Source organism: Gymnoscopelus braueri, assembly GCF_963280865.1.
Source record: "Gymnoscopelus braueri genome assembly, chromosome: 11".
Taxonomy (NCBI): Eukaryota; Metazoa; Chordata; class Actinopteri; order Myctophiformes; family Myctophidae; genus Gymnoscopelus; species Gymnoscopelus braueri.
In genome coordinates this window covers 44,291,458-44,315,321 of record NC_137613.1, presented here as the reverse complement: position 1 = coordinate 44,315,321, position 23,864 = coordinate 44,291,458, and the positions used below count along the sequence as shown (strand labels likewise).

At 40.6% G+C, this 23,864-nt stretch overlaps 1 protein-coding gene across 1 annotated transcript in view; it reads left to right on the top strand.

Annotated features, from left to right (window-relative positions):
• The window catches only part of trps1 (trichorhinophalangeal syndrome I), a 184,332-nt gene that overhangs the window by 26,292 nt on the left and 134,176 nt on the right, over positions 1 to 23,864 (top strand). Inside the window, 1 exon segment of the mRNA XM_080443079.1 lies at positions 912 to 1,463. Coding sequence (XP_080299205.1) covers positions 1,451 to 1,463 — 13 coding nt within the window. The 5' untranslated portion in view covers positions 912 to 1,450.

Below are 23,864 nucleotides of genomic sequence, written 5' to 3'. Positions count from 1 at the left end.
TTCACTGTTTAAACAGGTTATAAGACCATACAATACATGCTAGTTCTGTAAACACACACACACACACACACACACACACACACACACACACACACACACACACACACACACACACACACACACACACACACACACACACACACACACACACGTATGAAGGCATTCGCACATAAACCGAGTATTTGCTTAAGTGCTTGCCTCCCGCTCATACAAAAGTTTCAAATTACTTTAGAAAATAATGTGGTTATGATGTTTTATAAATAAACCATCATAAAATAGGCTTTAAAAAATATATATTATTCCATGGGGTTGGATAGAATATTTCAGGCGATTCTAAAAAATGAATGAACAAATTTCACTCGGGTGTCATTTTGTGAGCAGGTGGGGTGGATCTATTTTTGAGAAGAATACGGACATTTGTGAAGATTTTGAAAATGCGACTTAAGTGGTTAAAATGAATTGAGAATTGGTGGACCTTTCCTCATTGAAGCCATTTTGCCGTTGTCTAGTGCCTGGTGTGTGGTTGGAACAACATTCTGTACGTGGGGGACCATGTCAGTCGTCAGGATGTCAGGAGAGCTGTCTCGTGTTTATTGCTCACATGTTATGTATTTGTTCATTTATGCACAAAGATGGAAAAGAGGGAAAACATTCATACAGTACAAATATATTATGTATTCCGTATGCATTTATACTTATTTACTCTTCCGTGAAGCACGGCAGATGTGCGGAATATGCAGAAGTCTGACTTGTTGGAATCTTTTAAGGTTTCTGTAGGATCAAAAAGGCCTTTAACAACATTTCAGGGTTCTAAAATCTATGGAAGTCGTTTTTTTTTTAGCAACTTAAGCTGTAGACTTCTGCCATTTCCACTACTACTACTCTAATTTGTGTTGTGTCTTTTTTACCAGGTTGCTACGGTGATGGCAGCGTCTTGGAAATCCTGACCCCGGACCTGTTAACAGAACCATGTGAACAAGACAGGACGGCTAACGCCAGGGCTGCCAGGATACAAAAATAACGGGACGGACCTACGATATTATATTTGATCTGGTTTTGATCTCCTCACGTGCCCTCTCTGTCCGAGCCACTAACCCTAAAAAAAACACAGTTAACAGACTTGATCTGTGTGGAATACAAAACCAGACATGTTTTTTTCCCCCGTTTCTTTCCCCTACGATGTTCATGGTACTGTGTGGAGTTAACTTGACCTAAACAGAGAAATGGTGCGAGGCTAGTGCCTGCTTGTCTGCTGCGTCCCCCGTGCGTCCCAGTCGCTGCACGGTCTCTGGTTCCTGTTAGCGTGTGGAGTAACGTGGCGCTGGCATCGGAGCGGTGCTGTTGGACTGTGTGCTGTTGGACTGTTGGGAGCGTTTGTGTTCCCGTGCCGGGCCGGGTCGCCGGAGCTGATGCCAAGCCCAGGAGTCAGCCATGATGCTTTTATAACCCGATGATCACGACAGGTAAGAACTGATCCCTGATCATGATTTTCGCAGCAAATTTAGCACTCTAACCCATACGACCTGAGGCTGATTCTACAATTGCCTTTGAAATCAGTTCTCACACTGTTAAGATTTTTCAAACATAGCAGATGAACAAGCTCGCAGCGCGGCGCTGTGAGCTTGTATATCTGCTATTTTTGAATAGGCAACGTAAAAATCGAAAATGACACATGCTTTCCCGGTTTTAAATATTTTTTTCAAGGAGCTCGATGCACAATCTTTAGAACTTAATATTATCACTCCATGCAATCAATTTTCTTATAGTCACTATTATGATTTCTGATGTAATCTGATCATCACCAGAAATATGACTGTATCCTTATTACGTTTTGGAGTGCGTTGCTTTCATTTCAAAAGTTACACAAATAACAATTAAGAAGCAACTTTTGGATTATTCTGATTTAGAATGAATAACAGTTATATATCCCTGTAGCCGTGTGTCCTTTTCTAATTTATTATCTTAGTTTTTTTTTCTTTTCTTCGCCCTCAGTAATTACCTGCTTTATTTCAAACATCTGCTTGCATCCTAAATAACTAAGGGGAAAGAGAAAGTTGCATTTATTTATTTATTCTTATATCGTGGCTGTCAGGCCGAAACCTCTTATCTCCATATTTTAACTTTTTTTTTCTTTTTTTCAAATTCCCCCCCTACTTGATCATACTACAGCGTCACAGAAAAGCATAAAAAGAGGCAGATCTTCAAGCTCATGGTTTTGAGCTTTTAGATCTGCTACTTTTGCTATTTTGAATTTGAATCCTGAAAGGTTACCATTTTGGACATATGAGGTTTCCACCCCGACAGAGACGATATTTTCCTTTCATCACAGTGGAAGTGAAACATTCTGAAGATATATAAATCCTTCACATTAAACTCAAGAAATAAATGCCAACAAAGCTTAGGAAAGATAAAACATTTCCTTGTGACTCATTGGTATAAAATAATTAACCGAGTTTTTACCACACTAGCATCCCTATTCTGTCATAATAGGCGAACATCGAGTGGAAATAGGCAAACATTCTGTTAAAATAGCCCAAAATAGCCAATCTACAAGTTGCAGCAACGTGTCATGAGCTTATAGGTTGGCTATTTTTCGGCAAAGAAGCTATTTTTTGGTGCAAGAAGGAGACAATGAGCAGGCCGAGGATAGAGCCCTGCCTGGGGAAGCCCGGTCAACAAAGTATATATGGGCTTAATCCATTAAGACCGGGAACGCATACTGTGTCATTTTAAGATGTCTTTGGCTATTCAAAAATATCAGATCTACAAGCTCATGGCGCGGCACCGAGTGCCGCGCTATGAGCTTGTAGATCTGATATTTTTTGAAAAATCTTGGAAAATGTGTGCAAATCTTTGAATATGTATATGTTTTAAAGCGAACATTTTTAACTCAGATCTGTGCTTCTGGGGGGGGGGACGACGAAATACATATCATTTTGGATGGTCCTTGACGTGGAAAAGTTGGAGCACCACTGATATAGCAACATGCTGTTAGGATTTAGAAAACATTTTTAGATACGAATTTAGCCGCGGTTCCCCCATCTCAAAATGTTCTGTTCCAGGGACCCCCCCCCAGAAGCAAAGATTTGAGTTACAAATGTTCGCTTTAAAAAAATATATATATTCAAAGATTTGCACAAAAATAGCCGATCTACAAGTATCTTTATATCTGCTATTTTTTTTTTGAATAGCGAAATAAATCTTAAAATGACACAGATGTGTTCCTGGGTCTTAATGGGTTAATAGGCCTCTCATACCTCAGGGCCATCACACATGGATGTCTTTTGCTAAGCAATGCAGATCAGAAACATGATCAATATTGTATCAATTGTGTTGTGGCTTGGATCAGTGGCGCTAACATAGCGTCTCTGTCGGAGGGGAAACTCCAAAACGCAGTATTTCCAATTGTGAGTACTTTTACTTCTACTCCACTACATCTCAGAGGCAAATATTGTACTTTTACTCCACTACAATTATTTGAAAACTTTGGTTACTTGTTACTTTGCAGATATGAATTATTACATTATAAAACATACATTAACCACTTTAGCCCTATTTTATACCTACTGTAGGCTATTTGGAAATAGCCGATCTATTGTACAAGCTCACAACGCGTCGCATCGCGATGCGTTGTGAGCTTGTAGATCTGCTATTTTCAAACATTTTAGTACTTTTACTTTTGGTACTTTAAGTACATTTTCATACCAATACTTTTGCACTTTTACTCAAGTACATTTTGAATTTCGGACTTTTGTTTGTAACAAACTACTTCTACATTGCAGTATTGATACTTTTACTTAAGTAAAACACTTTTTCCACCACTGCTTTTGATGCTGTAGTATGATCAAGCAGGGCATTCATTTACGAAAAAAACCCTAATTTTTCAAGGTTTTAAAGAAATAAATACCATGTCTTGGACTTGTAAGTATCATGAAAACGACTATAGTGTTGGTCATAGCTGTTGGTATACCTCTGGATGAACCTGTATGCGTTGTCTCAAAATGTCTGTAAAAGGCCTTTAACCTTTTGTGATTGATTGATTTCATGCTTTTGACTATGTAGCACTCTGAGATTCCATAAAATGTATTATTATTATTATTAACCACATGAACCCTAGCGTCCCTATCTGAGCATGCCAGAATAGGCAAACATTCTGAGAAAGTAGACAAACATTTTTGGCCAAAACGTGTCGCAGCATGACAAAGTTGTTGTGAGCTTGTAGGTCTGTGCTTGTAGGTCAAGTATAGACCCCTCGGGGGGACCCCATTCCTCAAACTATATAGGATTTAAGCGGTTAAATCCTTAGGTTTAGGACTTGGGACGAAAGATTATGGCTCTGGACTCTGCTAAAGAAGAAGAAACACACACACACACACACACACACACACACACACACACACACACACACACACACACACACACACACACACACACACACACACACACACACACACAATACCTTATTTAAAGTTGTAGATATAAAGTTGTTGCTACACAATAAAATCCTGAGTGTTAATTTAACTTAACTAAATGAACCTGGGTTGAGAGAATATAACTGGATGGTATTAAGTAACACAGGATGGGTGTTTCAGCTAATTTCTGTGAGCTTTTGAGTGACAGATGTGTGTTTAGACAGTCCAGTCCAAAAAAAGCAGTGCCCTCAAACGGGAGCCGTTTCTCTGACAGACATGATCTGTCTTGTTTGTGGCCTAAATCAGTGGTTCTCAAACTTTTTCATGTCAAGGACCCCCAAATTGTTATGTATGTGCCCCCCCCCCCCCACCTGAAAAGAGTTTGTGCCAGGGACCCAGATACAAGGTTAGTATTTATAGAATGTAAAAAAATATATATTTTTTTCTTTCAAATCTTCTCAAGATAAGACACATTGTGAGTTTGTGGGATCGACTATTTTCAAATAGCCGGTGTACAGTATGTAGGGTTAAAGTGATGAAACTGAATTTGCCGTTAATTGAACACATTTTGTTGGGGACGCACTAGAACCCTCTCAAGGGCCTCTGGGGGTCCCCGGACCCCAATTCGAGAACCAAATGATACCTACTTAGTAGTACTTACATTACACTCAACTAGTCAAATGAAATGTCTAGCTCTAGACTAGTATGTCACAACATTGTGTAACTACTGACTGTGTTGGACCAGCACAGAGCCGGATCACATGTGCAATGTCAGAGATGCAGAGAGTAAAGCCTGATTCATAATTCGTCATGCAGCAGCGTTGCACCTACATTAATACAAATCTACAAGCTCACAACAGGTCGTTGTGAGCTTGAAGATCAGCTTTTTCCTGATGAAGAGTAAGAGGTTTCCTTAAGGCTTAAATCATTTTTCTGGACTTTATTAACCACTTTAACCCTATACTATACTTTGTTGGGGTCTATTGTTGGTCCCCCTCCTTGTCTCCCTCTACACCAGATCTTTCTGCCAGTGTTTTAGTATAGTTATTTGATTACTCTTGACGTTGTGATACTATTACAACGTCAAGAGTATACTTTTTTTTTTATCAAGTATTAAAAAGGTCTTAAAAGTCCTTAAATTGTCACTTTAGAAATGTGCAGATACCATATAACACTTATACTGTATGTGTTGGTTTGTTTACTGTCGAGTGAGAAAACGATTTCACGTTGCACATGAAAGCAAATCATCTGGGGACCCCTCACAATCATGTGGGGACCCCAACCCACAGGTTGAGACCCACTGGGTAGAAAGCTAGTGTGTAGTCTGGGTCCCCAGCACTGGGAGTGGAAACCCCCCCTATGAATGCAGAAGCTACCCACCTAGGAGGTGTTTGTGGGCCCAGCGCCTCTCTGGTTATTATATTTTCCCTTTAAGATTAGATATGGGAATTGATTTGCTTCATTTCAATTTGTCACCAAAGTGTAGTGTGGAATTCTAGGCAATTGTGTGTGTGTACGTTAATGGAGTTGAACTAGCTGATGTTAACACACACACACACACACACACACACACACACACACACACACACACACACACACACACACACACACACACACACACACACACACACACACACACACACTGTGCTTGTGGTTTGGGATTCAGTATAGACAATATTGTTGGCAACCATGTAATATTTATTCATGTTGTGTCTGTGTGTGTGTGCACTTGGAACAACATTGAATTGATTCTGTTCAATTCTGCCATATTCAGCCAAATGAAGGACATTTTCCTGCTGAATCTAAAATAATGTTGTCTAGGGGTGCAACAGTTAATTGACTTAATTGATTTAATCGATTTATATAAAAAAAAGTATTTGGTAAAACTAACTAGAATCAATTTTCAAAAAGTAGCAAAAATAGCAGATACAGGAGCTCACAATGCGTCGCAAGCTTGTTAATCGGCTGTTTTCACTTTCACACACCGCTGTATGACAAAGTATTAAATGGAGCTTAAGTTGTAAATCAGACAAATCGATTTAAGTCCATTCTAAAATATCGATTACATGTTTTTTGCGTTGAATAAAAAACACAACTTCTCGATTATTGGATTAGATAGAATCTTGTGTGTGTGTGTGATGAAAGGTGGTAATATACCTTGGTATGATGTAGCCTACTTTTCACACTCTCCCATGTATCACACTCACAAAACACATTTTAGTCGGAACAGGATGACTTTTCTCAAAGCAACACACACACACACACACACACACACACACACACACACACACACACACACACACACACACACACACACACACACACACACACACACACACACACACACACACACACACACATATTCTATGGCTGTTGATTTGAAGCTAAATGTTTTGGAAGGCTTGAAAACACACATACACAAACAGAGCTTCTTTGCTCTCACACTTACAGCGCTACGCATGGCTTTGGTATTTAGATGACACTGAATACAGTTGAGATGCTCGCAGTTATGCACACACACACACGCACACACACACGCACACGCACACGCACACGCACACGCACACGCACACGTCACTGACAAGCACATTGTGTTGCAGCTCCGTTACTTTCATAATCCACATATTTAGGGCAAATACGAGGAGGTTAAAGCCTGATTTATGCTCCGTCGCGCGATGGTGTGCCGCGTCGAAAATAGCAGATTTACAAGCTCTGTGACGCTTGTAAATCTGCTATATTCGTGCGACGAAGTAGGAATCGGGCTTGTGTGTGAGAGCGTGCATGCATATGATGATGTTATTTATTGTGTCTGGTGTGTAATGTTTGTTTGAAAGCTGCATGTAGACTGTAATGTATATGTACATGTACATCTTCCATGTGTAAACAGGTTGTGCACACGTGTGCGTGCGTGCACGTTGCTTGCCACACATTGGCGTATTGTTTGTTGCATTTTTTTAAGTGTACTTTTCTTTGTTGTTTTGCGCGTATGTAAATGATCTGTGTGTGTGTGTGTATTCCAGCCAGTAAGTGTGTGTGTTCATGAGAGCGCCTATGTACGTCCTGGCCCTGTGTGTGTGTGTGTGTGTGTGTGTGTGTGTGTGTGTGTGTGTGTGTGTGTGTGTGTTTGTGTGTGTTTTCCATTATGTGGTATGGCTGGGTTTGCTTGGTGATGTTATTCAGCGGGGCGGATCGCTTTTGAGCTGCTTGATGCTTTTAGCTGTGGTCTGTGTGTGTGCGCGTCTGTGTATGTGTGTGTGTGTGCTCGCGTGTGTTGAGACGCGAGCATCTGCGGTCTCGTTTTGCGTATATAGTCTGATTTATACTTTGTCGTGCGTTGGTGTGTCGCACACAGAAAATAGCCGACCTACAAGCTCACAAGGCGTTGCATCTCGATTGCCTTGTGGGCTTGTAGATTGTTGATTTTCGGGTGTGCGACACGATGCGCCAACCAAGTATATATCAGGCATTAGGTCTGTATGTCTATCTGTGTGTGTGTGTGTGTGTGTGTGTGTGTGTGTGTGTGTGTGTGTGTGTGTGTGTGTGTGTGTGTGTGTGTGTGTGTGTGTGTGTGTGTGTGTGTGTGTGTGTGTGTGTGTGTGTGTGTGTGTGTGTGTGTGTGTGTGTGTGTGTGTGTCTGTGTGTGTGTGTGTGTGTGTTTGTGTCTGTGTGTGTGTGTGTGTCTGTTGCGGTATTGTAAAGCGTTTGATGTGCCAGTGGAAGACAGATTGGGAGGATTTCTTTTCTTTTTTTCAGAGCTTGAGAACCCTGTGGAATGTTGACTAGAGACGATTTAGTTAGAGCCACAGAAAAAGTGTAGTTCTCATGGATACACACACAGGCAGACATGCACACACACACACACACACACACACACACACACACACACACACACACACACACACACACACACACACACACACACACACACACACACACACACACACGGACACACACAGACAGACAGACATGACTAAAACACAGACGTGTGTGTGTGTCTGTGTCTGTGACATAGAAACCCACAAATTAATTTTGCTCGTCTCAAAACCCTTCCATTCCCATCTCTCTCTCTCTCTCACATGCACTAATACATGCATGCACGCGCGTGCACACACACACACACACACCCACACACCCCCACACACACACACACACACACACACACACACACACACACACACACACACACACACACACACACACACACACACACACACACACACACACACAGTGTTATCTAAGATTCATTCACTACCAATAACTTTTGGCGACTAGTGACACAATGTGATACCACAATCAACATTTTGTGTGTAATGTGTGTGTCAGTACAACAATAAGCTACCTGTTGACCTATTTAGTCAAAGTGGGCCAGCAGGCAGTCCATTGTGTGTGTGTGTGTGTGTGTGTGTGTGTGTGTGTGTGTGTGTGTGTGTATGTGTGTGTGTATGTGTGTGTTGTGATCTCATCTTATAATGACCTTTACTTCAGGATGTGCTGCTTATAAGGGAAAAAATAGGTCCACACACAGTCACACACACACACACACACACACACACACACACACACACACACACACACACACACACACACAGACACACACACACACACACACACACACACACACACACACAGACACACAGACACACACACGCGCACACGCACACACACACACACACACACACACACACACAGAGAGAGAAAATTCAGCACACACGGTAAAGTCCAGAGTGTTAATTTAAATCCTGGGGTCCAGTAATAGTTTGGATTTGACAGTTCAGACATTCCCAGGTGGTCTTTCCTGATCCTGAGAGAGGGTTTGTTTGGGTCAGTATGCAAGTGTTGTGCATGTGCTTATAGTCATATCTTGGCGCGTGCACGAGTGGCACTAACAAATGGCCATAAGTCTCTCCACTTTTTCTCGCTGTCTGCCTCCCTCTCTCTCTCATACACACACGTAGGCTTGCACTCACACATGTGTGTGTGCGCACAGTCAGGCATGCACGCACACACACAGACGCACACACACACATCTTTATTCACACACACACAGACACCTCGAGTCCACCTCTTTGTCCCCGCCGCGCACCCAGAAGAACAATTAATTCTAATTAATTCCTATTAAGGCGTATTAATTATGCAGAGGTGCATTAATAAAGGAGGTGTCACCAGCTGTCATGGCAACTAATGGCTTAATTTGTTAAACGATGGGACGACGTTAACGGTTTGTTAACGATGGACTCGTTTAAAGGACACGGCATCTTTCAGAGTGACGGATGAGTGTGTTTTGCCCGCGGGCACGTATGTGCGAGTGGATGTCCGTGTGTGTTTGTGTCCGGGAGTCTTTCTATGTGTTTTTATGGGAAGGGTTTTTGCGCCCATGTTATGGATATATCTTGTATATCGCTGCTGTCAGGCAGAAACCTCTTATCTCCATATTCTGACTTTTTGTGTTTTTTCGTAATTTAACGCCCTACTTGATCACACTTCAGCGTCACACAAAAGTAGCAGATCTGCAAGCTCGAAACGTGGCGTGAAGCGACGCGTTTTGAGCTTGTAGATCTGCTACTTTTGATAAGGTCAGTGACTGAGGGCAGACACTGTAGGTTTGGATCCTCCCTGGAGCTGTGACATCACAGACTAGTAGGTGTGACCAATTCATGTTGCTTACCAATCAGCTGTTACGTGCGAAACTAAATATTGGTGATTTCACGAAATGTTGAGGTTGACTCCTCTACTTGTTAGACTGCGTTGTAAGCGTTGTAGGAAAGGTTTGATTCATGTATTTATTTATTTCTGTCTGCTGGCTTGCCACAGAGGACTGACAGAATTCACTAGTCACTTTAAGTTTTCTATACTAGCCAAGTAGGTTCTTAGAATATAAAAAAAAAACTCTTGGATGATGGTTGGCTGCCTGCCCAATCTTTACCCGTGTTTGTCTGGTTGGTATAGTGTCAATTTCCCCTCCCTTGGCTGTGAGGGCGCTCTGGCATGTTGGGCTCCCCTTCCCCTGAGGTGCTTGGATTTTCCAAGGCATTCTGGGGGAAAAAAGCCATTAATCAGATCAAGAATGGATAACTGAACACATAATTAGAGAGGGAATGGACCCAACCTAGTTCTCTATTCGACTCGCAATTTATCTATCTGTCACTCTGTGTTGCCGTGCATGTGTGTTTGTGTGTTTGTGTGTGTGTGTGTGTGTGTGTGTGTGTGTGTGTGTGTGTGTGTGTGTGTGTGTGTGTGTATAGTGTGTATAGCGGTGTTTGGGTAGAAAATCCCATTAATCAGATTAGGTTAGTAACTTAACGCGTAGCTAGAGGGAGACCAGACCCCAAACAGTGGTCCTGTGTTTGAGATAGTAGCTATACTCCACAGTATTAAGTCCCATTTATACTTTATCGTGGGACCGCTTCGCTCACCGAACATAGCCGTTCTACAACAGTGGTTCCCAAAACTATGGGTCGGGACCCCCAGGGGGGTCCCCAAATTATTTTGGGTGGTCCCCAGATGATTAGCTTAATGTGCAACATTGTTTACTCACTCAACAGTAAACAAACCAACATACAGTATACAGTGTATACAGGGTGTCTGCACATTTCTTAAATGACAATTTAATGACTTTTAAGACCTTTTTGATACCAAATTGTCAAATATTATGTAAGACAGGCAAACATTGTGAAAATAGCGGATCTACAAGCTCGGCTATGTTCACAACATTTATCTGTGGAACCGAGGCAAACTAAATATATTGCCTCAACTACAATTCCAAGTGCTTGTCAGCTCACACTGCGACGCCTTGTGAGCTTGAAGATCGGCTTTTTTCGAAGAGCCAATTTATAAAACGGGGTTTAATTGGTCAATTTATGTTTTGTAATTATCTAAATCTGCAAAGTAACTAACTTCAGTTTTAAAATAACTGTACTGGACGTAAAAAAAAATCTATATTTGCCTCTGAGATGTAGTGGAATAGTAGAAGTAATTTAGTGAAAAATGGAAAAAGTGAAGTAAAAGTACCTACAAAAGGATGGTACTTGAGCAAATGTACTTAGTTACCTTTCCACCGCTGTGTGTGCGTGTGTGTGTGTGTGTGTGTGTGTGCATGCATGACTGCATATAGGGTTGCATGGATGTTCGTGTGTATGTGAATGTGATTTTGTGTGCATATGTGTTTATGTGTAGGGGTGCGTGTGTATATGTGTGAATTCAAGTTTCTGCTTGTTTTTATGCATGTGCACTGTGTGTGTGTGCATCTGTGTGCACGCGTGTGTGTGTGTGTATGCGTGCGCATGCATGAGTGGTACTTCTTGCAGAAATCCATTAATGTGATTAATGATGGCAAACTGACCACTTTGCTGCAGGGCTTGGAAAGTTTTCTGTATCGCCTCCTTCGCCTTTTTCTGTGTTCCGTAGCAGCACAGCACAGCACAGCAGCATTATTGTCCTAACGCCACCATGCCACTGTGTAGGCTGGCAGACTGCAACCTCCCACACACCTGATTCATATACTGTAGGAGGAGGGGCACGGCGCTAAGCACATACCAACAGACTAATGGGTTATAGGTGTAACGACAGGCAGGTGGGCCGTCTGATGCTCGCTCGCACACACACACACACACACACACACACACACACACACACACACACACACACACACACACACACACACACACACACACACACACACACACACACACACACACACACGTTTGTGTTGATATACATCAACGTTTAAGGAGGACAATTTTACAAATGTCATTTGTTTTGTTTTTGCCATTTTTAAGCATAGCTCTTAATAAAGCTGGCATAAATCAGGCGTAACTCCTCTACCCTAAGCCATAAACCTAACCTTTAAATGCCTAACCCTGATTCCAACCCCAACCAAAATCTATTCCTTAACTCCAAAATTGTCCTTTATGTCTATATCTGCCATCCTACTGTACATTTCAGGTATAGTAATTCACATACACACACACGCCGTATGTATTCCCCAGGAAGGTTTTTGTTAAGCAATACAAAAAGCAACATTGACTACAACATTTGCTACCAAGCCATTGTAATAGTATGTGTCACTGCTTGTTCTCCCAATTACCTTTTGCTGCTGCACCCATTTACCTACAAACCAACACTTTCTGTGTGTGTTTGTGGGTACTTATCTGTATGTCAGCATGTGTGTGAGAGTGTGCTTGCATGTGCGTGCGTGTGCGTTTGCGCCGACCGAGCAAGTGTTAACAAGCTCAGTGCAGACTGTATTTATTTAATCCATATGTTGTTGAAGTGTACAGCTGTGGTTCTCTGTATGTCTGGGAGGAAACACTCACAGCCCAGTCTGAACCCTGCCTTTACAGTGTTCCTGTCACCAGTGAACCAGTGTAACCACTCTGCCTTTACAGTGTTCCTGTCACCAGTGAACCAGTGTAACCGTTCAAGTACCATATTAACCACTTGAACCCTAGCGTCCCCATGCTGTGCACGTCATAGTTGTCGAAAATGGGCTAACAATCTGCAAAAATAGGTTTTTCGGCAAAGAGATTTGGTGTGGAGTGCCCTGGGGCCCCCGTCGATGAATTATATAGGGTTTAAGTGGTTAACACAGACATATCGGCAACAAACCAAAACAGACTGCTGGTTTTCTTGTCACGCGACTTGAACTCAAAGACAGCATGGAGCAACATTGCGTATGGGAGGGGGGCGGGGACTCTGAATCACCTTTCCTGTAATGATAACAAATCACAGCCACTTGTTGCTTGGAACTGTCAGTTATGGATAACTGTGATCCAGATTTTCTCTGTCGGGGGTGTGTGTGTGTGTGTGTGTGTGTGTGTGTGTGTGTGTGTGTGTGTGTGTGTGTGTGTGTGTGTGTGTGTGTGTGTGTGTGTGTGTGTGTGTGTGTGTGTGTGTGTGTGTGTGTGTGTGTGTGTGTGTGTGTGTGTGTGTGTGTGTGTGTGTGTGTTCACTCGGTCGCGTGTGTGTATCTGTGGCTAATCTCGAAAACGAACACTAACACTGATTAGTGTCAAATTCATTGCGCACGCTGCCAGCAGGCCTAAACATTTTTCAAACCCACAATGACAACTATTATTTTGGTGAATTTATAACCTCAGGCCAATACCGTCCCTCCAGGCTTTGGGATGAACTACTTGGAGGCCATTCTGGAGCTGTGTTGTGGAACTCTATGTTGGGGCAAGACTGACACCAACAATATGGGTCAGTCTGGCGGAGATAGTGTATGTTCTCCACTGAGAGCCCCTTTGATATTAGTGGTGGACAGTTACTTACTAGTACATTAGTACATTTTTGTAGTATCTGTACTGTACTTGAGTATTTGTATTTTTGGATACTTATGACTTTCACTACATTTCACTACATTTCAAAGACAGTATTGTACTTTTGACTCCATAGTGAAAATAGCAGATCTACAAGCTCACAACGTGACACGATGTGACGTGTTGTGAGCTTGTAGATCTGCTACTTTCACTATTATAATTTTTTTTAAATGTCTGGAAAATGAACTTTGTAATTTGTACTTTTGAATATTTAAGTATTTTCAAAAGCATGTACTCCTGTACTTTAAAGACGTGGTGAAATGAAAAATACGGTTTTCACACTCTTAGAGCATTCATTATGTTTGTGTATTCTTACGTCAAAAGTCCCTAAAAGTCGAATTTTAATTAACAATTAACTGCTGCGCTGCTGTGAGACCTCCTATATGCCATTGCTCGAGGGAATGTCTGATTGGTTGAAAAACACCACACCTCTGTTTCTGAGCTAAGCTTAGCAGAAAAGTTATCAATAAAGTCATTTCATGACGTCTTTAACTCAAGTACAAATTTGACTGAGCAACTTTCTCTTGCAGTTAAGTAATATTTGACCTGGAGTATCTATACTTTGACTCAAGTACTGAAGTTGAGTACTGTGTGGCCGCTGGATATATGTGCGTGTGTGTGTGTGTGTGTGTGTGTGTGTGTGTGTGTGTGTGTATGTGTATATATATATATATATATATATATATATATATAAATAAATTACACTGGAGTCATGTTAAACCAAACCCCTTAACGCTTTGATAGATGCTGCAACATTTTCAGACAGTGCAAACATGTTTGTGCAGATAATTAGGAGCAGCAGCAGTATTTTTCTTTTTTCTTCTTTTGTGATGCTTTTATTCCTTATAGCCCGCTTACTTAAAAAAAAGAAAGAAAAGTTAGCTCCAGAGCTTACTTACACAATACATTATGGCCTTTAAAGTCTTAAAATGCTAATGAGCTGCTGAATATAAATTTAGGCTACCTCTACCTGACAAGACTTCCAGTCAGCATAAGGCCGGGTGATATATGGTCGACTCCGGTGTGTTGGGGTGAGTTAATGCCATAAAAAGGTGCACGTAAGCCACTGTGTGTGTGTGTGTGTATGTATGTGTGTGTGTGTTCTACTTGTTGTATTGATGTAACTTTAATTCAACCCATGTGTGTTTGTGTGTGTGTGTCTTTTTTTTTCTTTTTTTGTCTGTTTTGCATTAGAAGTGATCATTTTTTTTCTTTAATTTTCTTAACTGTTTTTTTTACAGTATGTTGACAGATCAGACAGACAATACGTAGGCTTACAATTCAACAGAGTTACCCTCATGATTGGCTCAACCAAAGCACAATATTTAGATTGAGTTTACCGACGTTTCAACAATCTAAAGGAGAACCCACATGGTTTGGATGACATTCTATGAGCATAGGAGGAGGTAACTCGCTTCAACCTGCCTCTGTTGCTTTGTAAGGCTTATAAGCCAGTAACAATAGTTGTATAATGTCAACAACTCTGACTGGCAGTTGGCTGGGGTGTGTGTGTTGTGTGTGTGTGTGTGTGTGTGTGTGTGTGTGTGTGTGTGGGGATGTAGAACTTTACATTTCTCCACATTCTAATGTACGTATATATATCGTATATAATCGTACGTATATATATCTCCATATTTTATTGTTTTGTGTTTTTTTGTAAATTAACGCCCTACTTGATCATAGATCATACGTTTGATTCTATGTTTGTTGAGAAGTACAGTAGTTAATATGTGAGAGACGCAGCATAAAGTACAGGAGAGAAGGCCATGATGGAATTGGAAGTGTGCAGATGGGTCATCTTAACCAAGTACACTTTTTATTTATCTTTTTTTTTAAGACCATGCACTTAAACCCTTGCGTCCCTATTATGGGCGGAACATTCGCCGAAAATAGCCGATCTACAAGCTCACATTGCGACACGTTCTGAGCTTGTAGTTTTGCTATTTGGTGTAAAGGGGAAAAAAAGTACAGAGCCGACCCCAATCAACTAAGTATTAGTTTACTAAGTATAGAGTTTAAGTGGTTGAGAAATACAATTAAAGAAATGCCACTATAATGACTCGTCGTTTCCTCCGATATGAATGTCGTGAGTCAGATACAGCTCTTCCTCGCTATCACGCTCCCTTTTGCCGCATCATGTTCTGGTAGAAGTTGTGAATCAGGACATGCATTTGATCATAATAATTCACAGTCGAGTGAGTCAACCTGGTGGATTGGAGGACGTGGCCGACTACACATGTTTTGAGTTCCCCCCCCCCCCCCCCCAAGTTGGCTTTTGACTGTAATAACAAACAATGTTGAAACGGACTCCTGAATCCTTTCAGAGGCCATTATCGATGATTCGACATGAAACGTCCCACATTGTGAGGAACGGCGTAAAAGGCCAGCTGTTTTACAATGGAGAGAGAGCGAGACATGGAGAACATAAAGGGATGAAGAGAGAGCGAGACCTCGAATCAGCCAAAGATATCGTCGCTGTCGGAGTAGAAACCTCTTATCTCCATATTTAAACTTTTTGCGTTAACGCCGTACTTGAAACTTTTCCTGTTTCAGAATTTGAATCCTGTAAAGTAACCGTTTTTGGACATATGAGGTTTCCACCCGACAGAGACGATATCAAAGTTGAATTTGGATATTAGGACGACCTTCGGCTCCTCCTGACCTTGAGGCTGGTGTTTATAAACCAGATCTCTTTAAGACCTGGTTCCTGCCCCTCCTCCTACTGGCTTATGCAACGGAACCCTAATTGCTGAAATAGCACATGCTGCCTCGAGGCTTCGCTTTTATCCCGTTTTGATTGTATATTTGCTCATCTACCACCGCCGTATAATGTGGGTTTGTCTACAGTGTTTATGTTTGCCAAGATGCTAGCCTACATTCTTGGCAAAAACATTTTTAAAGTGCTGCTGTGTCCCATGGGCGATTTTCAGTTTGCGAACGGTCTTTTTGTTGCTAAACGTTCCACTTTTCAAAGGGAGCCTGGGCTCCTGCATGTTTTAACCCTTTATGATCGGGAACGCATCTTTGTCATTTTAGATTTTAGCTATAAGCATTATAGATATACAAGCTCATAGCTCAGAGTGTCGCGCTACGAGCTTGTAGATCTGCTATTTTTTTTAAATCTTGAAAATGTTGAAAATATATATTTTTTGAAGTGAACATTCGTAACTCAAATCTTTGCTTCTGGGGGTCCCTGTAACAAAATATTTTACAATTTACGATTACGATTTTGAATAGCCCAAAGAAGAAAAAAAAATATGACACAGTCTTAATGTCTTAAGGTTGTTTTAGGACATTTTGCTTCATTTTGAGAGAGAGAGAGAGAGAGAGAGAGAGAGAGAGAGAGAGAGAGAGAGAGAGAGAGAGAGAGAGAGAGAGAGAGAGAGAAGAGAGAGAGAGAGAGAGAGGAGAGAGAGAGAGAGAGAGAGAGAGAGAGAGAGAGAGAGAGAGAGAGAGAGAGAGAGAGAGAGAGAGAGAGAGAGAGAGAGAGAGAGAGGCGCTATGTGGGCCCCGAGCCGGGTGTCAAACCCTCGACCTTGAGATTCACTGGTTGAACTATAGGATGGCCGTGCTCAGGTGTAGGCTAAGTGAAAATACACCCCCCCCCCCCCCATAAAATGCATCTGGACTTGATCTAAAAGAGACACTGCTCCATATACACATCAACCTCATTTAGTCCATATAGGCCACCCTTCTCCACTAAGTAGGCTGGGTCAAGATATTGATGACATTTGGATGTGGTCGCTGTCGGGCATAAACCTTGTACTGTATCTCCACATTTCATCTTTTTATATGTGTTTTTCATTAACCACTTAAACCACTACAAACCCTCAGGGCTCTAGTGTATTTTCTGTTATTGTGGGGAAAGCTTTCGCTTTGCGATCTATATTTTCCTGTGAAAGCTTTCCCCACAATACAGATGCTGGGGTTTAAGTGGTTAATTATAAGGCCATATTTTATACTTTGTAGTATGACAGTCTCACACAAAGGTAGCGAAAATGCCACATGATGCAACGCGTTGTGAGCTTGAAGATCGGTTGTATTCGCTATTTTGTAAATGTTTTGAACGTTTTCACCTACTGTGTAATGACATGGCCAATATAGTGACACCAGGTTGAAAATGGTTAAGTCTGTCTGTGGGATTTATAAATATAAAGCCCACATATAAAGTTTATATAATATAAACGAATGGAAACAAGAGCTTGTGGGTAAATAATAACTACATTGGATCCATTGGAACGCGGGTTCTTTTGTCCATTGCCTGAAAAGTAATAGTTTTGGACATACAAGGTTTCCGCTCGACAGTGACGATATCGGTTGCTGTCGAGCAGAAACCTCTTATCTCCATATTCTAACTTTTTGTGTTTTTTTGTTGTTGTAAATTAACGCCCTCCTTGATCATACTACAGCCTCATAAAAGCATCAAAGGTGTTTTGAGCTTGTCGATCTGCTACTTTTTCACAGTTTTGGACGTATGAGGTTTCCACCCGACAGAGACGATATGATGTAAAAACAGATTTACCAGCACAATATGTCCATGTGAAGCTATGCACAGCCCAGGCTGCCTGGTCAAACACCCTTTGTAGACGCTACAAACCAGCCATATTTGAATATTAAATTGACCATCTACTTTGGACAGGGAAAATTCTGTCACACTCCACTAATGGATAAGTACTCTAGAATGCTTAATGGCGCGCGAGCGCGTGCGTGTGCGTGTGTGTGTCTGACTGTGCACGCGCAGGGTAATCTACATGGAAGGTCCCTTGCCATTAGTGCACGAGTGAACAAGGCAACGATTCATTCAGCAAGTTTAACTGTCTGTTTTGTGTGTATGTGTGTGTGTAGCAGGTCTCTAAGTGTAGTGTGTGTGAGCGTGCGCGCGTGCGTGTGTGTGTGTGTGTGTTGTTTTTAGAGAATTGTTTCCGTGCGCCTGTCTGCACCATATGGCCCAATGTGGAAAAAGGCCCCTTTTAGGGGTGTGTGTGTGTGTGTGTGTGTGTGTGTGTGTGTGTGTGTGTGTGTGTGTGTGTGTGTGTGTGTGTGTGTGTGTGTGTGTGTGTGTGTGTGTGTGTGTGTGTGTGTGTGTGTGTGTGTGTGTGTGTGTGTGTGTGTGTGTGTGTGGACAGATAGGGGTCTGGTCTGCCCAAAGTGAAGCTGTAAAAACAAAACCGTCTTGAGCTCAAACTAAATGGGAGCACTGATGTCAAATTCTACTCTATTTATCTAGTGCTCTCTCTCTCTCTCTATTTTTCTCTCACTCCTTCACATCTCATTCTTTTTTTTAATCTCTCTCTTTGTCTCCATCCTTGCTGTTTTGAATCCCAATTTCCTCTCGATTTTCGTTTCCCGGCTTGCTTAGTTTAGTTTTTCTTGTCTTTTCTTTTTGTTTAATATTTCATCTGTTCCATATTTGTTCTAGTCGTGTTTGTTCAACTGATGAAAATTAACACCCCCCCCCCACACACACACACACACACACTCTCTAATAATCACTTTACTTCCTTTACTGCAATAATGTCTTTCTTTTCACCATAGTCATTCCATCTGTCCTCTTGCCATTTAAATCACCCTGTTGTTTGTTTACTTGGTAATTCTTCTCAAATGAGTGAAAATAATCACTTGAAAATTTCCTCCAATAATCACTTTCTCTTTTGCTTCTTTCAGTCTCTCTGTTTTTTTTCTTTTTTTTTTTTTCTTGGTCTAATTGGCGTAAACCTCAGGGATGTGGTAATGGCTTCTGGGTTAACAAGCTTCTGGTAACAATCTCTCACTTGCTGGCATACACACGCACAGTCGCACACACACACACACACACACACACACACACGCACGCACACGCACACGTGCACGCACAAAGAGGGATGCCAAATAGCAACAGATGAGCGAGGTAATCGCAAATGAAAGTGAAGACAATTGGGGCCATTATGGAAATGGTTGCAGACTGATACATTGAGAAGTTTAACATGTTTTGTTTATAAGGTTTTCTTTACAATTCTAGTGAAGCATCTGATGTGTTGTGAAAATGTTCCCACCAACAACAGGCAGTCCCCCCCCCCCCCTGCATTGAATGCCTGTGCTGGAAAGGGACAGATAATCTTTTAAATGGACTCACACAAGTTAATCAACTTACCACTTGTGCAGTGAGGTCAATATGCCCCGCAAGCCATTCTTAAACATTTTTCCACTCAGTGTAAAAATGGACCAGTACGAGTTAAAATAACAACTCAGGATTTTTCTGTACGTGTTAACTTGAGTGAAAATCATAATTTGCTTACATGGAATTAAGTATTTGTCCAGACGGTTTCAGCATTAATTTCTGCAGACTTAAAGGTAGGGTAAGTGATATTTTGGTTAAAATTTGTGTTAAATAGCTCTATATTCGGATACTGATTGCTATAGAGTGTTTGTTCAGTCTCCATGTCTCTCCAGCTCTTTATTAAACAGAAAATGATTTTTTTTGGTCAAGATACCAGTTTTATCCAATCAGGATAGAGAACTCAGACAGGATACAGATTAAACAAGTGAAATTGGAAGTGATGACACAAAGACATGATCAGACACAACAAATGAAGCTGATAAATGGATGCTCTCTCCTTATTGGATGGCATTTTGTCACCTACCTGACAATGTATTTTCTGTTTATTAAAGAGCTGGAGAGACGGGGAGACCCCTGTGACTGAAACACTCTATAGCAATGATTACAATCAGATTATAGTGCTTGAACCTTTTAACAAAACCCTTTTTTGTTTTAACCAAAACCTATCACTACCCCACCTTTAACTGAGTGAAAATGATTATTTGCTTGTTGGAATTGAGTATTTGTCCAGACGCGTTTCAGCATTAATTTCTGCAGACTTGAAGATACAAAAAGTAATAAAACTCAAACTAGCTCAATCAATTAGACTGAGGCAGTGAGTTGGAACAGATACAATACCTTGTGTCGTCTTTATCAGTGGCTGTTTGGAGTTTTAATTCTAACCACTCAAAATGTAGTGGAACAAAAGCAGATCTACAAGCAATAGATATATCTGCTATTTTCTCTATTCATCGTATATACACTGAGAGCTTTTTCTATTATATTCCACGTGAGCATCTCTGTCATTTTTAGGTTTCTTTGGCTATTCAAAAAGAGTAGATGTACAAGCTCATAGTGCGGCACTGAGTGCCGCACTATGAACTTATACATATATTTTTAAAAAAAATGTTGTGCAAATCTTTGAATATATATATTTTTAAACGAATATTTGTAAAATATTTTGTTCCAGGGACCCCCCAGAAGCAAAGATTTGAGTTACAAATGTTCGCTTAAAAAAAAACTATTAAAAGATTAGCACACATTTTCACTCGGTGCCGCGCTATGAGCTTGTATATCTGCTATTTTTGAATAGTACAGGTTAGGCTTTCATTACGAAAAAAATCCCAAAAGGTTTGAACATGGAGATAGGAGGTTTCTACGACGTGGGGCTTTAGCGGTGTCACAAAGAATAACTTGAACAGAGGAAAATGTACAGCTAGTTAATCGTGAGTGGTGCAAAAAAAATCCAGTCACCAGTGTGGAAACAGTTTGACAGTGTTACGTACACATCTAGTCATCAAGTTCAGATTAATTCATGGTTTTGTTTTTAGAGACAAGGAGCGTCTGTAAAGATCGAGGGAGGAAAGTAGAGAGAGAGAGAGAGAGAGAGAGAGAGAGAGAGAGAGGGGGAAAATTGTCCTGATCCACCCCTGGAAGACTGTGGTTGTAGTGGGCAGCTCCCAGATGTGAATATGTCAAACTGTATGAGTGTTAAGCAGGGCGTTGCTGCTCAGCCCACTTTCCCTGAGCTACATAAAAGGTTAATCTACTGTCGTATCAATTTTAGGGGTGTGACAGTTAATCCAACTCAATCAATGTAATGGATTATAAAAAAATATAGATTTTGATCAATTTTTTGGAATAGAAATATCTGAAACTAAAGAAAATAGCCGATCTACAAGCTCACAAACGCGCCGCAATGCGACAAATGTGAGCTTCTGGATCGGCTATTTTCACTGTTTTTTTTGTGCGACATCGTTGTACTGTACGGCAAAGTACAGTATTTAAGTGAATTTAAGGTGCTGCTTAATCAGACTAATTGATTTAAGGTGGACACAAACTACAGGATTTTTTTTTTTAAGGTTAAACAATTTGGAAATCTGGTAGCATCACACTACAGGATCATTTTATAAGATTATCATAAACATGCACATACTGCAAGATTTAAAAAAAATAATGGTGGCATCACCATTACTCATAGCTATGAGCTTGTAGTTCTGCTATTTTTGAATAGCCAAAGAAATCTTGAAATGACACAGATGCGTTTCCGAATTGAATGGGTTAAACTTGCAAAGGTGACGAACGTTTGTATTAAGTCAGGGAAGACACTTTATAGACACAGTGTTATGGACCGGGGTCTTCATGCCAAAAGTCTTCTCATTCGCTTTACATTTGTCTTTCTCTTTGTCGCGCACGACTCCCGCCGTGAACCGTTCCAACAAATATCAAAATATTTTTTTTAATGAACGTCCTGTGAGCAAATCAGAACGTTTTTTTATTTGTAAGATTGGATCTTTGAAGTGTGAGCCCAGCTCTTCAATTATTTAAAAAAATAAATCTATTCAAATTTAAGAAGATAATCTATGGTTGCAGGCCTAGTATCAATAATTCCACCTTCCCATCACTAGGTTTTCAATACTTGAAGCATCCTTGGGTATTGGACTTGGACTTATAAATTAAACATAAGGACAATAATGCATTCATTTGTATTCATTAGCACTTTTTTAAAAGCAGTTTATGAGTTTATAAAGTTCTTTACTTGGAACACATGAAAGTAAAACTGTAAAATACAGAAATGATCATCAATGGAATAACATAAATTGAATAAGTGGCAATGAGGATGGTTTGACATAACTATTTATTTATTTACCAGGGACAGTGCACATTCATCAGCATTTCAGTTTTCACATCAGTTTTCACATCCATGTAAATGAGCCAGAGTTGGCAAAGAGCTCATTTTCATCTGTAGTCCCTGAGCAGGCTGTTAACACATTCCCTGCCAGAGGTTTTTTTTTATTTTACTTCCCCCAGTGCCAGTGTTTAATTTTTTTTTTTTAAGGAGCCGAGATACAGGATTTTAAAGTAATAAGTTAACCAAGGAGTGAATGGAGCTAGAAATCTTTGGATCGTGATATCTCTGGTTCTGTGTGGATAAATTGAAAAAAAAAAAGACCAAAAAAAAACAAAAAAAAACGGTTATACTCGTGGATGGATTTTTTTGGCAGTAAACGGGTGTATTTTTCATCAACGGTTATACTCGTGATTGGCAGGTAAAGTGTTAAAAGTGGCGATATATAACTATCAATACAAAACAGACACATTAATACAATACAAGACAAGTAGACATAGTGCAGGAGACAGAACAATTACGGTAAAATATTTAAAATTACACCAGTGACAAATTGAGTTGATAATTACCCCATGATTACAAGTTTGGTTTGCTTTAATCCACCTCTTTAGGATGAATTTGAAAGTCAAATAATGAGTGGTCTTTCTTAATTCGGAAGGAAGACTGTTCTAGTGATGGGAGGCTCTAACAGAGAAGACTTTTTGACCAAACGGACTATGTCTGTATGGTACAATACAGTACTCTCTGGTAGTTGTATGTCGCTATATATCAGTGGTTCTCAAACTTTTTCATGTCAAGGACCCCCAAAATTATATGTATTTGGCCGTGGACCCCCATCTCAAAATATTTAATTTCAGGAACCCCCAGAAGCAAAGATTTGAGCTACAAATGTTTGCTTTAAAATATATATATATTCAAAGATTTGCACAAATTGTCATGATTTTTCAAAAATAGCTGATCTACAAGCTCATAGCGCTGCACTCTGTGTTTGAATAGCCAAAGTATAAAATTATAGTTAATAATAAAATAAAAGTGGTTCAAATCTAAAATGACAGATGCTTGTTGTTAAAAATGAGACAAGCATCTGCAAAATGATGGAGTGACAATGAGAAGGCCTTGACAAAATTATGCACAGAAAGAAACAAAAAAAGAAAGAAAATACGACGCAAGTGTTTGTTTTTTAGGTAAAATGCAATAGTTCAGCTGAGCTT